The 17,024-nt window shown below is 43.3% G+C and overlaps 1 protein-coding gene across 1 annotated transcript in view; it reads right to left on the reverse strand.

The window, feature by feature from the left end:
- Positions 1-3,720: 3,720 nt before the first annotated feature.
- dop1a (DOP1 leucine zipper like protein A) overlaps positions 3,721-17,024 on the reverse strand; it is a gene marked incomplete at its 3' end in the record, with an annotated part of 51,453 nt that continues 38,149 nt past the window's right edge. Inside the window, exons 22-37 of the mRNA XM_080752037.1 lie at positions 16,762-16,887; positions 16,195-16,329; positions 15,942-15,997; positions 15,554-15,658; positions 14,615-14,681; positions 13,915-14,059; positions 11,313-11,392; positions 9,515-9,624; positions 9,071-9,220; positions 8,902-8,963; positions 7,684-7,836; positions 7,083-7,219; positions 6,834-6,889; positions 5,844-6,008; positions 4,603-4,732; positions 3,721-4,032 (exon numbers count right to left, since the gene is read on the reverse strand). Coding sequence (XP_080608163.1) covers positions 3,721-4,032; positions 4,603-4,732; positions 5,844-6,008; positions 6,834-6,889; positions 7,083-7,219; positions 7,684-7,836; positions 8,902-8,963; positions 9,071-9,220; positions 9,515-9,624; positions 11,313-11,392; positions 13,915-14,059; positions 14,615-14,681; positions 15,554-15,658; positions 15,942-15,997; positions 16,195-16,329; positions 16,762-16,887 — 1,989 coding nt within the window. The remainder of the gene's footprint in view (positions 4,033-4,602; positions 4,733-5,843; positions 6,009-6,833; positions 6,890-7,082; positions 7,220-7,683; positions 7,837-8,901; positions 8,964-9,070; positions 9,221-9,514; positions 9,625-11,312; positions 11,393-13,914; positions 14,060-14,614; positions 14,682-15,553; positions 15,659-15,941; positions 15,998-16,194; positions 16,330-16,761; positions 16,888-17,024) is intronic.

Here is a 17,024-nt window from a genome sequence, read left to right on the forward strand (position 1 = left end):
CTGCTCTAGTCTGGATAATCCTCCTCACTCAGCACCACACACTGGCTGCTGTCTGTGCTGCTGCCTGCCTGGGTCCTTCCTTGCTGTTGGTTTCTTCAGCGGAGAATATCACTCCTCCTGTACAGTACCATCTCCATCTGTTAATTCCCCGCGACGCTTCCTCTCGATGAGGCCAAAAGAGAGCCCCAAAACCACCGCGCGAAGCGTCGTCAACAGTACCGTGCGTGGAGGGATGGATGGATGGATGGTGGTGTTCTCGTCTCAGTGGATGGGCATCCTCTCTGTGGTTTATTTATTAAATTATTTATATATATATATATCACTCCGCCCTCTGAACTGAGTCAGGTGACGCGTCATCGTCAGCATCGAGCATCAGTGGTGCCAACCCAGCAACCCCCCGCCATCTATACTATAATTTAGCGAATGTCTGAGTGTCTGTCTGAGTGAGTGTCTGTCTGTCTCAGCGTTTCTCCTCGGTGGCTGGAGCAATTGATCTGAAATCGCATCACCATCAGCATATGAACACACCTGACATAACTGTGAAGCCCGTTTGTCACTTTCACGAATCGTATGCTGTATAATAGCATTTTTATGGTGTATCTATATCTATTTAGCCTACAGTACCTTTTGTGTCCACACCATGTTAAGGGAGGGGCGCTGTTGTTCAGGCCATGCACAATCACACACAAACCCACACACACACACACACACACGGGGGGGGGGGGGGAGTGTGTGTGTGCAGGCGGGCAGGCGGGCGGGCGGGCGGGGGGGGGGGGGGGGGGGGGGGGTTCTGGCCCTGTTACAGATGTTGTCCAAAATCATGCAGATCGGTACACAGTATCTCTGTAGCCGTTAAATGGAACGGGTATTTACATTGATGCTCACATCCCATAATCCACACACTGCACATCATTTCGGAGCTCATATCTTTGAACGGGTAAGAGCTAGTCTAACATATAATTTAGCGAATGTCTGAGTGTCTGAGTGTCCCAGCGTTTCTCCTCGGTGGCTGGAGCAATTGATCTGAAATCGCATCACCATCAGCATATGAACACACCTGACAGAACTGTGAAGGCCGATTGTCACTTTCACAAATCGTATGCTGTATATTCGCATTTTTATGGTGTATCTATATCTATTTAGCCTACAGTACCTTTTGTGACCACACATGTTAAGGGAGGGGCGCTGTTGTTCAGGCCATGCACAATCACACACAAACCCACACACACACACACACACACACACACACACACACACACACACGGGTGGGGGGGGGGGGGGGAGTGTGTGTGTGTGTGTGCAGGCGGTGGGGGGGGGGGGTTCTGGCCCTGTTACAGATGTTGTCCAAAAATCATGCAGATCGGTACACAGTATCTCTGTAGCCGTTAAATGGAACGGGTATTTCTTACATTGATGCTCCTACATATTAGCTCAGTGGCTGGAGCAATTGATCTGAAATCGCATCACCATTAGCATATGAACACACCTGACATAACTGTGAAGCCCGTTTGTCACTTTCACAAATCATATGCTGTATATTAGCATTTTTATGGTGTATCTACTATCTATTCTGCATCTAGCATGAGGCACATCTATTCTGCATCTAGCATGAGGCAAAATGTTTAACCAGCTCTGTGTGTGTGTGTGTGTGTGTGTGTGTGTGTGTGTGCAGGCAGGCGGGTGTGTGTGCAGGCGGGGGGGGGCGGGCGGGCTGGGGGGGGGGACGGGACAGTATCTCTGTAGCCATTAAACGAAACGGGTTTCTTACATTGATGCTCCTACATCATGCAAGCACCAGTTAAAGTTACTTTCCATCCTTCATATACTGTATGCACAGTGCACATCCCATAACCCACACACTGCACATCATTTTGGAGCTCATATCTTTGAACGGGTAAGGGCTAGTGTTAACTAAAGCTTTGATCCCCCTGGGAAACCAAGAAATAAATTAAGTGGGCTACTTTATTTCAGAAAGTTTTTTTTTTGTGTGATTTTATTTATAATATAATTACAATTTAAGAATTCATCAAAATTCATTGTAGCCGGTGACATCAATATTAAAAACCATAACTATTGTTCTGAACTCCACAACTAGTAGGCCTACTGGAGATTTGTAAGCATTATGTATCCAACATGGAGCATCTGGGGTTCAAGGGGTCCTCTGCAAAATTAGTTCATAGCTCATTTTAACCACTTTATCGACATTTTATAGCCTACTTTGGCTATTCAAAAAAGCAGATGGCTATGAGGTAAATCTGCTGTTTTTGAAACATTTTGAAAAATGCTGATAAAAAAAATGTTCCATGCCAATCAAACACATTGAAACACCTTTGTTGGTCCTCAACATGGCCGTTTAAGACTACAAATGGAACCCATGAATATCGACAAAAAGCAAGCAGGCTTTGAATCTGAACTAAGTGACATGTTTTGTCTATCAATCTCTTCCACTCCACCTTGAAAGTCAAGACGATGAAGACCATAATTAATTCATACTTCATTGTACAGTACAATAGTGTTGCACACATACAGTAAATAGTAGATCTACGAGCTCACAGATCATCACTGTGATGAATTGTTTCAGGCCTCTCACAAAGACATTGTCACGCAATTAGGCTGTCGTAAAAAGTCTGTTCCCGATAATTGGTCGTATTATGTGCGGTGTTTCCCAGGAGAACACCACTGCACCTCCTCCAAGTTCTTCTTGCTTATAGTTTATCTACCAGTGATCAGTTGAAGTAATGGGACAAACACCCAGGGGCGTCACAAGGGGTAGGAAAGTTGGACGGAGTTACTAGGGCCCAAGGTGGAGGGGGCCTAGTAACTTTAGCTATTGAAAAATAGCAGATATACAAGCTCACAGCGCGGCACCGAGTGCCGCGCTGCAAGCTTGTAGATCTGCTATTTTTGAAAAGTCGTGAAAATGTGTGCAAATCTTTGAATATATGTATTTTTTAAGTGAACATTTGTAACTCAAATGTTGCTTCTGGGGGGTCCCGGGAACTAAATATTTTGAGATGGGGGGGGTCCTTCACATGAAAAAGTTTGAGCATCACTGACATGGAGACATAGGTTTCTTGGCACACATTTTCACGATTTTTCAAAAATAGCAGATCTACAAGCTCGCAGCGCGGCACTCGGTGCCGCGCTGTGAGCTTGTATATCTGCTGTTTTTCAATAGTTAAAATTCATGGGGGGCCCGCAGTGAATCCTTGTACCCAGGGCCCAGAATTTGGTGTGACGCCCCTGCAAACACCATACAACCTAACTATTTAGAACAGTTGTCCCAGGTGTTAGCCTGGTAAACCATCCCGTTAACGTGAATTCACAGCCACGGTGTAAGACTCCTTTTAGAATAAAGCACGGGACTCAATACTTGATTAATGTCATTAAGACATTGAATGTTGCTCTCTTTAAAGTCTTTATTTTATTAAGTCACATCGATATGGAATGGCACAGCATCTTCACATTGTCCCGAAGGACTCACACGAAATGTCAAAGGAGTCATCAAAGCTGCTGCTTATATACAAATAATTAAAATTAAATAGAATAGCTTTTGAAAAGTAAAATTGTTCATTATAAATACAAAAAACAAACAAAACAAATGTACAAACTTTTAAAAGCTTCCCACTGATATTCCCTTCACTTTGTATATACAATTTGAGTTTCTTCACTAGTGTTGATTTATTCCCCCCCCCCCCCCCCTCCCCCCACAAGTCACCCTCACGTCTTGATGAGACCCTCTAGGAAGTCCTTTTCAACCATCTCCTCAATGTCCTGCCGAGCACGGCTCCAGAACACTTTCTGGCTCTCCAGCTTGTGTCCGGCGTCCTTGTGTCCGGGGAAAGGCCCGTCGCCGGGGCCGTGGGCATAGCAGGGACCCGAGCGGCTGCTGGCCTTGCTGTTGAACACTTGACTGAGCAGGTTGAAGAAAGGCAGGAGCTGTTCCATGCTGCGGATCACGTACAGGGTCAGCAGAAGGTGACCGGGCTCCCAGGACAGGGTGCGGCTTGAGCAGTCCTCCTCTGGGTTTTTCTGTGCCAGGGGGGTGGGTGGGGGACGACAGATTAGGTGAATCAAAATTAAAAGGTAAAACCACCTATAAATGTCATCTCCATCACCTACTGCACTTGGTATTTCAAAAGCAGCCCCTCCCTCCTGCGTGTATTCCAATTAAGGTTGCTGTCAAATGGGTCTCAGCCAGCAGTACATCATACAGGAGTCAGGCCACTCACTACTCAACTCTATTACGAAGTCCTCACCACCAGTGTCATATCAACCATGAAACTGAAACCACAGTATGGAATATTAGAGACAGAGAAGGATTTACTCTGTGGGCAGATGATGAGCCATAGACCAAACAAAGGGACTTGCAACATCAACAGGGCTGTGACATTGACCTACACTGCAGCCATTTTGCTCTTGCTTCATACTAGCGGGTGGGAAATCACACCCTGCCAGGGTGCACCTAGAATGAGCCACTCATAATTAGGCAGGTTTCACTTCAAAGAGAACAGTTAATCAGTCCTGCCCGTGTTTTGTAAAATCTACTTTGTCTTAATCTGAAAGTCACCCTGCAGGCCTATTACAATAGACAGAAAATACCTTGGCTCGTTTCCTCAACAGCTTGGCCAGTCGGACCACATAGGGCTTAAACTCTCGCTGGTGGGTCCCCTGGCGTCTCACTTCCAGGCCTGAGTCATCTGAGGCCTCGGGGATGAATGCCCAACGGTACCTGGGATGAGACAGCACACTTTAAGGCACTAGGTTCTTTATTTCATCATTGTGATTCAACCTCTACCTTTTAAAAAAAGTCCTTCTGAGCAGGCAAACACAAAATCATATATCTGGAAGGGTAACATACTAGACCAGGGGTATTCAGCAGGGGGTCCAGGACCCCTAGGGGGTCCTCAGAGTTACTACAGGGGGTCCTCCAAATTTTCCAATCCTTTTTATATTAACAACGTGAACCCTAGTGTCCATATTCTGAGAACTGTAGCCAAAAATAGCAGATCTACAAGCTCACAACGCCTCTCGCTGCGAGGCGTTGTGAGCCTGTAGATCGGCTATTTTCGGAAAAAGAGCAGACTAAGTACAGAGAAAAAGGTCAGGTTTATTAGGTAATGACGGCTCAAGTGGTTAAATATCTGAAAACACACATTACATGAATCCAAAATACACAGATTATTTTGCTACCGAAAAAATGAAACTATACGGAATCTATGAAAAGGTTGAGGGGGGTCCCTGCTTCATCTCTCTCTCAACTAAGGGGTCCTTGGCCTGAAAACATTGAAGACCCCTGTACTAGACATTGTATTGTATTTGACTTAGTATGCGAACAAATGGTGATACAGTGCACAGTATGTGACCATGAATTCAAAGGACCATACTGTACATGAGTTATTGTATGTAATTATGGTAGACAATTTTCCATAGCATAGCATAGTTTACCAAGGAAGCCATTGGTTTCTTTTCATTTCAGTACAGTGTTAAAATCAACTTGCAGAGATGTGCAGATAGGGATGGGTAATCCAACACAGTGGCCTTTCCATTCTTTGTCAGTTATTTTATCATTGTGCTTTAATCCAGTTGAAAATGTAAATTGATTTGAAAAGTAAAATGTCAACATGAACAAATTAATGTGATATGCCAAACTCTAAAAACTGTGGTATGAGACTTTGGAAAATGATCAGCAATGCACAATATACTGTACATAATTTAACTTCTAGTCAATGGGCAATAGTTCTTTAAGGACAAGACTTTGGATGATATACAAAATATATGTATATGGACACGTGCTCATTGCTTCTCTATTGTAAACAAAACACCTGACTATTTGTACTGACATCTGGAACTGTGGCAGGCTCTCTGAGGGTAGTGCCAGAGCCAGGTCTAGCAGCTTGCAGGCAGACAGGTAGAGGTTGAGCCAGCGCTGGCTATTGTAGGACGTGGAGAAGCCGTTCCCTCCAGAGTAGGTGGTCTCCAACCCGGCCACAGATGGCCCTGAAGTCCTGGAGATGGAGAGGAAAGGATAATTCATCAAACGTGGACATTATTGAGTTAATAATAGGACACATTAAATACATCCATGCACTTTGGTTAATTCATTCAATATGTATGAAAAGTTAAAAAAGGTAGAATAAAAAAAAGAAAAAGAAAAAAAAGAATATATATATATATATATATATATATATATATATATATATATACATACATATATATATATACATACATACATACATACATACACCATTACAAAAGAGTACATTGAAAACAGGTCTTCTAATAAAAACTTTTCATGCATTTTAACCATTAGCCATTTGATGGACAATAAAAGTGTTAAGGCCTGTCCATACCCTCTCCGAAACCGAACTTTTTGTCGGAAAGGTCCGGCTCAAATACAAAATGACGTCACTTGCCACTTCTGAAAAGCATTACCCCGAATTAGTTTGGAAAGCTGCACGTCGGAAAGTCAGAACTCTCCAACGAAAAGTTCGGTTTTGGATAGAGTATGGACAGGCCTTCAATCTTTGCTGCTGCAATGCACTCATATGAGCGTTGAATGTTTCGTGGTCACTTTATGTATATACATATTCTTCTTTTTTGCAATAGCTTTTCGACACTTTATGTTTATATTGTTCTTTTTTTGTGCTTGCTCTTTGGACTGTACACTACAGTACTCTTTTTCTTTATCTTACTTCTTTGTAACTTGTAACCTCAAACTGCTGTGCTGCCTCTGGGCAACTGAATTTCCCCCATGGGATAATAAAGGTATCTATCTATCTATCTATCTATCTATATACAGTAGTAGTGTATGCAATGATGTCAACAGTTACCTGGATATGTCCTCATCTGCCGTGAGCTCCTGTTCCATCAGTAAAAACACCTGGACCTGCAGAGAGATGTTTGCAGAGATATGAGATCTGTCACTTGTCTTACAGTAGTATGATGAGGCACAGAATTAGAATTAGTGAGTGCGAGAGAAACAGTGTGTGTGTGTGTGTGTGTGTGTGTGTGTGTGTGTGTGTGTGTGTGTGTGTGTGTGTGAGCACAAGACTTGAAGGGAGACTCTAGTCTATACGGACCAGTTCGGTGATCATGGTGGGCCACAGTGAGGTGAGGTGTTGTGGAGACATGCGCAGCAGCAGAACTCTGAAGAACAGAAACACCTGAGCATGGAGGATTGGCACCTGAGGCAGTCGGAGGCTCTCCACCAGGCGCTCTGAACCCACACATGAACACAACAGAGAGGGCACGAAAACGTGAACAAATGTGAAGAAAATGTGAACAGAAAACCAATTCTACTACTTTGTGACAATGGGTGTGGAAAAGCACATTGTTTGAGAAAGCAAGGATTTTTAGAGTGGCTGTGCCCTAGTGCGTGTACTGTAAGTACGAGCACTGAAAATACTTTTGTAGCCCTGTGTACAGCAATGGGTACATTTAGTACTGACCTACACAAACTTGTTAATGGGAAAGTTTGAACACGACTTAATTTACAACTTCAACTTCAGAACACTTGGAATTTCTTTATATTTACAATATAAAGTAAGAATACCCATGATTCAGCTCAGAAAAAAATCAGAATTACATATACTTTTTGGACGTTTATTTGTAAACAAAAGATGAATCTTTGACATTTTTTCTTCATTTAATTGACCCTTATTTATAGAGGTGAAATCCTACCCTGTATGTCTGGAAGGTATTTCTGGTATTGGTCCACCTCGCTGCTGTAGATGGTGAAGGCCAGCCGTTTGAGAAGCATGGCCCTCTGCTCCAGCTCAGCGTCCCGGTTGGTGAACAGGTTCAGAGAGCTGCTCTGAGCCACGGCCACACGGGCTGGAAGGACACACCCACAGAAACAATGACTCAAGCAGATATTAGCCGCCAGGCTATTACTATATCACATAGATATTATCATTCAATTGATTGTATGCTCCAAGATGGGAAAAGAAGCTTTATTTAAATTAAAAATGACTGTGTGGGATGTACAGTATAAGACCAATTATGCAGTGGAGAGACAGAACTTTATAAGAGAGACAATGCAGACACTGCCAGACAGTTATATGGTTCTGTATGGCTTTAGTCTAAAGCAAGTCTAAATTATGAGGAAAAGCATACACCTCTGCCCTGTTGATTTTATTATAAACATACAGTATGTGCAACTGGCGTATGTCAACACCGTGTTGACATAGGCGTATTTCCCGGTGAACCTAAGCGCAACGGTGGGGGCTTGGGAGTGTGGGGAACACGCACCACTGACTATTGCTGATGATGGAGAGGTTATATACAGTAGCTTAGCCTTTATGTATTGAGAATGAGAGGAACTCTTGCCGATTTAGTAAGAGACTTGTCGCCAATTGCAAGATATTTAAAAGTTATTTGGGGCCATGATGATAACCTTTTCTTCCCACAACTAGACTAAGGATTTATATTGTCTGTGTTATTGTTTACAACCACAATTATTCACGTATGGCAAGATTGCGGTTCCACTAGTTTTTAGTAGGCTAATAGTGTAGGCTTAGAAGCCTTTTCAGAAGTTAATTTAATGTCTTCCATTTAATGATTTCCTTTATCCTCATCTAATCTTACGCTAATGCACGCAACTGTTTTTGCCATGTTTTAAGGCCGTGTAGGCTTTTCAGAAGTTCATTTAATGTTTTCCATTTAATGATTTCCTTTATCGTCCTCTTCCGCTAATGCACGCAACTGTTTTCGCCAGGTTTTAAGGTCTTATTTTAGTTGTTTCTCATAAGCTCGCGACCCTCCTTGCCCATCGGCCCCCACCTTTGCGCACAGGTTCACCGGGAAATACGCGGTGGCGTCAACACCCAGTCGTAATAAATGTCAACACCCAGTCTTAATAAATGTCAACAAGAAATTAGATGGATTTTAAAAGCTTACTCATTAGGTCTCTGAAAGTGGTCTTATCGTGAGTCATCAAGTGGTCAATGATGGCTCTCCAACTGAAAAATACGTAAATTGTGTTGCTAATTAACAGGCCAGTATTCCATGTGAGTACACAGTCAGACTGACAAACACATACACAAGCCATGTCCCTCTCCCTACTCACTGGCTGACACAGGAGGAATCCATTTGGAAGAAAGTATGGTCCATAAAGAGGTCGAACGCTTCCTTCTTCCATGCGCGCCGGGTGTACTGGTACCCACTCAGACTGCTAAGCAGCTGGATACAGGCCCGGTAACTGGGGGCATTGTGGGCACTGCCAAGAAGAGAGGAACGACAGAATGCATCACTATGAACCGCCATTTATTACAACGTGACTCATGGTCACACTTGCCAAAAAAGTAGCTTCATCTCTCTCATTTCATAATGAGGGAGTATTGATTCTTCTCCATTAACATTTCAAAATATTTCTCTTTTATACTTTGCCATTTGCCTTTGTCAAAAAAAATCCCAAATTCCCAATATCAAAAGCCTGAATGTGATCGTTCAAATTCCAAGTTAAAAATGATGCCTCAACGCCAACTATTCAAACATGTGCAAAAGTCCAAACCTGTGGTTACGGAGGTAGGGCACCACGTAGTGCATGATATTAACTAGCAGGGGGATAACTCTCTCCTTCTCATCACTGTAGAACACCATGTCCAGGAGATGGGCCAGCACCTGACACACACACACACACACACACACACACACACACACACACACACACACACACACACACACACACACACACACACACACACACACACACACACACACACACACACACACACACACACACACACACACACACACACACACACACACACACACACACACACACACACACACACACTCCTGTCAAAGCACCACTTCATCACCAATGTACCACCAGCAGAAATCTTGCATCGCCATAATTCAGCTTTTTATATTCGTTTCTAAATGAATGCTCTACTTCGGTATATGACTATACAGTCTCACCAAAGTAGAAAATAGACGCTCTACAAGCTCAGAAGCGCGTAGTTCTTGTACTTTGTAACACATTTTTCTCTCTCTCTTTTTTTTTCAATTTCCTTAAAAAGGTAATAGTTTTGGACATACACATTTTCCACCTGTGATGGACAGTGATGGTATACTATACTGGACGTACAGGCAGCACCATGCTTCCAAAAAATACCGGTAGTTCATTAACTGGGGTCACCCAGGGGTCTATAGTTGATTCCCCCCTCTACCACAAGTTTCCGCGGGAGTTTACTGGAGACTCTATCGGGACCAGACTTCCGGGTTTAACAGCAGACATACAAGCTCACGTCGCGTCGCAGATGCAACCCGTTGTGAGCTTGTAAATCGGCGCCGGAAGCTCGGTACAGACGTCTGCGCAATGCACTATGGGGCGTTGGAAACTCGTGGGTACTAAATATTTTATCCAAAAATAGCCAAATTACATGCAAAGCATTGTGAGCTTGTTAGCAGTTATTTCTGGCGAATGTTTGCCTATTTTCAACAAATGTTTGCCTATTATAACATGCCCAGAATAGGGTTGACCATAGGGTTCACAATGTATTTAATCTAGTCCCAACAGTGGCTGGTAGTGGATCCAGCTCCAAAGGTATTCTTTATAACCACCAAGTTAGACATCAGAGCTTACCAGACACTTGCATTATTTCTGCAGTGAAATTGCTTTAATAGGAAAGTGCATAGGTTGGTGGCCAGATAGATTAACTCACAAAACAGGCAAACAAGTTCCGGCAATTGGCTGTAAGTGGCAACAATATCCAATTGTGCTAAGAAAAAACATAATATTATAGGTATAATTCTCCATGCGTTTCCTGTGAGTTTCCCTGGCTGGAGATTAAAATTCAGTGTGGCCACAGCATTATTAAAATTCAGTGTGGCCACAGCATTAGAACACTGCAGCAATATGAGAACACAAGCATACTGTAACAGCAATGTGCATTGCAGCACAAAGTCTAATATATTGGGCTAAGTAAAACACATTAATCTAAGAGCTGCAATTGGCAGCAAATAGCTGCACCATACACAGTTAGCCAAGAGAGCCAAGGTAGGAGCAGTCAGCCAGGGGATTCAATTCTTCAGCACCACTCCAAGTCCAATCCCATTGATGAATTGGTTTCCTTATAATGACTGAAGTAGGGGCAGGGAGATGATTATAAATCAGCCATTAGGGGTTCAGTCAGTGAAAGTGAATGGCTGTGTCCAGACTTGTACATGTTTAGAAGTGCACAGGCCTAGAAAACAAACTTGGCCCCACATAATCGAGATGCATTGTGAAAAGTATATTTATAACTGGGCTGAAAGAAAGATGTACTGTACAGAGCCAGATGACAGGCAAGAGAGTGTTGTTTTACCTCAGCCAGCAGTGTGAGTGCGTGAACACTGTATACAGATGGAGTGAAGCTGGATGTCTCCGTCACTGTGAGCATTAAATCTAAAAAGACACACACCGACCGTTAGTACAGCACAGCATGCATGCAGCCATGCTGATGTGAGAGCAGACAACACCACAGTGGACAGATAACTTCAACATGTTACTTCAAGATTGCACATGACCAATACACCTGTTCTTTTGTTGTTTTTTTCCTTTCTCACAATACCACAATTCATTCACATAAAATATTATGCTTGGAGGCCGCTATAGAGCTTAAGTAAGTGAATAGAACAGGGCGCCACTTCTCCATTGAACTCAATGGACGCGGCCACCCTGACGTATTCGGTCGCTCTATTACTTTGAATGGTGTGTGTGTTCTACAGTACAAAGACCAACTGGAGTGCCTCCGTGCGTGCGGCGCGTGCACACAGAGTGTGCGGACACCCCATTTCGTGGCTGCACTACGTCTGTTCTTTTATGCGGGGAAAACATAATCCACGAGAGAGGGCTGAAATGGCCCGGTCGCGCAACGCAAGTAAAAAAAAGGAGAGAAAACAGCCGTTTTTCCAGCGTGGACACGCGTCTCTGAATGAGGAAGCGAAACATTGCGATGCATCATGGGATATGGAGTTTCATAGCTCACCAGTGGCTGCGGGAGCAGGTAAACCTGGTTACCATGGTAACCAGCTAACCTGACCAGTCGGGTTAACTCAGCCTTGGCGGAGCACCGTTAACCAGAAAAAACACATCTGTGCCGGGTTAGGCAAAGGATGTGTTAATGTGTAAAATAACAGCCGCATGTCTAAGTGACAACATATCGATCTACTTCAATATTCATCAAGTCAAGTCACAGGTATGTATTAACAGAACATGTATTAACAGAGTTTCAAATGTGCAGGTTTATCCAATATTGACAAGTGTATAAATGTACACATTGTAATTAACTGGACTAGAGCAGCTGTCAATAATGAACACAATATACTAGTAAGACACCTCAGGGTGACATGCGACCTCACCCTAAAGGGCGAGGTTGCGCCAATTCTTGGCCATCTGGCCAGTGATGTATATGGGACCAGTTACTCATACTGTATATGGAGACCCCTGCATGACAGTCAACAATGTTATGTCAAATGATGTCCATATATGGGCATTACCAAATATGGGCATTCCCAGATATGTCCTTAATATTGATAACATAATATCCTTAACACTTTCCATGCCAGGCCAAAATGGCCCCAAAGTCCCTGTGCCAGGATTTTGTATGTTTTCTTTACTATGCAATGAAAAAAAAAAGATTTTTTTTTAAGATTTTTCCCCCCACAGAGACAGACACAGTTGTTGTGATTCAGTGGCAAAAATAATTTTGTCAATCAGACAAATGGTTCCAGAGATAGAGCTGAATGAATCAAAAAAAGTGTCCATCCACTAGAATGGACACACATTTTCTCAATCAGCTAAACGAGGGAGCCAACACACAAACAGAGAAAAGCATCTCTCTGATCTCAGGTCATTTTGACATCTAAATTTTCATTTTTTATTATATACGTCAAAATACGTCATTGGCACTGACGGCTTTTGGCCCATTTACGTCAATCTACCACTGTGGCATGGTAAGAGTTAATGTCCTTAATATGGATAATATAGGAATATATGGGCATAAAACGTATGTTAATTAGTTAAGCCAAGCAGGGCCTTGGCGAGTTAGGGCCTGGGTTTGATGCCTTGGGATCTCCATATTTGGGCATAAGTGTGTACCCTAACAGGGCATCATCTGGGAATGCCCATACTGTATATGGACATTTTATTTATTTTATCCTATATTAATATATATCCATATACATACAGGTATATGAACACATATGGTGCCAACCCCGAGTTTCCCGAGTTTGTATTGGTACTAGTGCTGTGCCAACCCCGAGTTTCCCGAGTTTGGGCCGTTTTTTTCAAAAAAAAAATTTGGACCTCCAGAAATGTATTAGGCATGATCGCGATCGCGAAATTGCATGTTTAACCCCCATACCAACCCATTCTTTCAAACATGGCAGCCATGTTTGTTTACATCTGAAGAAAACATAATGGCTGATAAATCATGAATGCCTGAACGGATTTCCAAGCGGATTTTTTTGTTTGAAAGCTGTGAACAGCATCTACACACGTGGTGCATCATCTAGGCATGGGCGTGCACTTTTTACACACTTGCACAATTACATGGAAGTCTATGGTAACCATGGCAACGCGAGACATTGAAGAGAAAAAATCATTGCAACATAAGTGTTAATATTAACATTTTCGGGGAAGGTAGGGTGTAAATCAGAGTAAAGCAGGCTTTTGGGCCAGTTAGGGCCTGGGATTGATAACATCAGAAAGTGGAACAGGAAGTGATGTCAGTCACAGTGACAGTATTGATTTCCAGGGTTTGATCTTTGATGAGGTGATGTCACGTGACATCACTTCCTGTACTGACTGAAAGACGGACAAGCTACGACATTTCTCATGGTATACTAACAACAACAATGAAGCATTCACAGCTACAATTGTGATGGTCCCATAAGGGCACTGTGCAGATATAATAGCATCCTGACCTTCCACATCAGACTCCACGTTATTCCCTTCCACAACGATCTGAGGGGAGGCCTTGACCTCCAGGTTCCTCCTCAGCCAGGTGGTCTGCTCCAGAGAGGAGCCAGCAATCGTCCCGATAGCCTCCACCACCTTATGGGTGACATCCTGCGTATAGGAGTGATAAAGTCAGTGAATACAGCAGTTGAAGCTTTTAACACATGGGATGCCATCATAGGGTTAATGGAACTCACCGAGGCGCGTGCATGCGCGTCATGTGTGCATACATCGGCGACGGTGATGGCCCGCATAATAACGTTAACGTGGTATTGTATAATCCATTTCAATGTCTGATCGCTAGCAGCGCCTGTTCACATAACATGGGAGCAGAATGTCGCTCTGTTTCCCAGAGCTCTGCGCACGTCATGCGCGTCACCAGCGCGCGTCATCAGCGAGCGCCGCTGAGGCTTATGGTTAATGTAGTGTTTTAGCTAATCTGGCGATAAAATAGTAATATTGATTATTATTCATTGGTAGAAACGCCAGGAATGCCAATTTTGATATAAAGACGTTTCCAGACGTCTTTGTGGCTATTTAGGCATTTTATGTAACGACCCCAACGACTGAAGTGCAACGTAACACATCGTGTAGAGAGCAAGACACCATGATGGAGAGAAACATGGATGAGTAACTGTCATCAAATAATATTATGGATGGAATTACCTGAAGCTCCCGTTGGTCCTTCTTGCTCTCCAGATTGGGGTTCTTTAAGATGAACTCGTTCAGAACCCTAGAGAGGAGAGGAAACCAACACATTATACTGCATGCCGGGGTGAGAGAGGTTTGAGTCTCTAAGGACTGAATACTTCTGAGCTACTCAACCACCAATTAATTAGATGCATTGAATTAACAAAAACATCCAGGAACGTGATAAGGATTACCATGGTGGAGCGCCACGGCCCCATTATCATGTTCAGGGATGTGGTCAAGACGGCGCCATGTTCTATGGACTATATCTGACTTATGGATCGCCGGATTCGCCGCGGGTTGTATTTTTTCTTCATGTGAAAGACAAGAAGATCTGCTGATAAAGGGGGCACCGCGTGCACAACGTGCATGCGGCACATGCACACCTCCACCGAAAATCAGGTAAAGACAATAGGAAAGTTACATGGCGTTAATCTACATTAGTTATGGCAAAACTATGACAGCCCAAGTGTTAACAACCACAACACTGGTTGGTTACAGTTTGAGGCTAACAGCTCATCCGCACTGCCCGCGAGCGATGTGTCATTAAAATACATTTGTTTTAATGAGGACATCCAGACCTACCGAGAGCGACAATGCGTTGTTCCGCGACGTCGTCCACCCCTCCTGTTTTCGGTCGCGGAGCCTCTATTTGAGTGAGGTTTTGCGCCGGGTCCATAGAGGTAAATGGCCATGTCCCGCCCCCCAAAAACGCTATATTATTATTTAATTATTTGACTGGTTCAGGGCTACGTCGCAACGCAATGGCCGACACTCCATATGCGGACAGTATTTCGCAGGACATCGCGCCGCATCGCTCGCTCGCGTGCAGTGCAGATGAGGTGTGAGCCAGATAGGTTGGAAGTGTAAAGAGAGAACAGTTCCACATGAAAGAGTGGAGGAGATAAAACTAACCCCAATATGAGGAACTGTCCAGGGGCAGGAAGTCCCAGCTGTACAGAGTCTTTTAGCAGTGCAAGCAGAGATGGCCAGCTGTCCACCAAACTAGACACAGGAATCCTAGGGACAATCGACAGAATATTATTATACTTTAAAATCTGAAGTGTTAAATATGGACCCTTATTCATTTACTGTAACATTGAGGTGTTACTGTATATAAAACGTAATCAAAGCCAATAATTCATAGATACAAGGTTTGTATGAGGAATAGGAGGTTCAGAACAAAAAACATGACAAAACTTTCAGAAATGTCAACTACTGGTTGACCCTAAAAGGTCTAGTAGGGTCCTCGTCCTTCTGTGTGAAACAGGAGAATTCAGATGTTGAGAAGCATAGAAATCACCTCTGGACGTAGGCATAAAAGAACTGCAGCATGCAGACTTCCAAAGACAGGTGCTTCTGTTGTGAAAAAAAGAGAAGACATTGTGATAATGAAATGAGTTAAACATCAAGTTTACAGTGAGACATTTCAATATTGTGATCACTCATACAGTTAAGCAAAGATGAGGGACTGCACATTAAAATCCATAGTGTGAAAAGTGGATCCATTTGTAACAATAAACAATGATGTCTGCACTGGCAAGGAAATTACCAACCTTTTCTTTAGCAATGGCTGGAGGTTGTTTTAGGACCTCCTTGACCGTCTGCATGACCGTCTCTGTGCGCATGGCGCTCACCGAGCGCACCAACTCCACCAGTAGCAGCTGTTCTTCACTGGCAACAGGTATCACCTGCCAAACAAATCAGGGGCGTACAGACACACACATATCGTCGTTGTCGGGTGAAAACCCTGTATGTCCAAAACCGTTTGTTTTATATGTATCTACAAGCACACAACGCCTGTAGATCGCCTGTTTTCACTACTTTTGTGCGACCGCCTTGTATGATGAAGCAGAGCTTTACTTTACAAAAGAACGTACAAATTTGAAACTTGGAGATACAAGGTTTCCGCCCGACAATGACGATATAGTATATTGTAATAACAGTAGAAACTAAGAGAAGGAAAAAGATAACCTGATACAGATACAGAACGATAATAGCACACTTAATTACAATTGTTACATAATATACAGTGAAGTGGGTAAGGAAATACTGTATGCAAATTAGTACACTGAGCTGCCACGAAGACAACGTGATATATGTTGCAGTTTAATGAAACCAACCTTGATCCTTGCAGGAGTCTTGACATGTTTCCTTTCATTCCAGACATAGGCAATAGCAGCCATAAAATGAGCCCCGTGGTTCATGGAGATTGGACCCAGCAGCTCAAGGATCTGCTGGCGGAGGTTCTATGTGACAGAGGAAATAAAATATCTGTTAAATCTAAGATAATGAGTAGACACAAATAAACCCTGGTTAAAGCTTGTCGAGGTACAGCCCATATGGAAAACATCAAAGGTCACTTGTTTAAAAAACGTGTGCCTAC

The sequence above is a fragment of the Nannobrachium achirus genome (assembly GCF_963921795.1).
Source record: "Nannobrachium achirus genome assembly, chromosome: 2".
NCBI lineage: Eukaryota > Metazoa > Chordata > Actinopteri > Myctophiformes > Myctophidae > Nannobrachium > Nannobrachium achirus.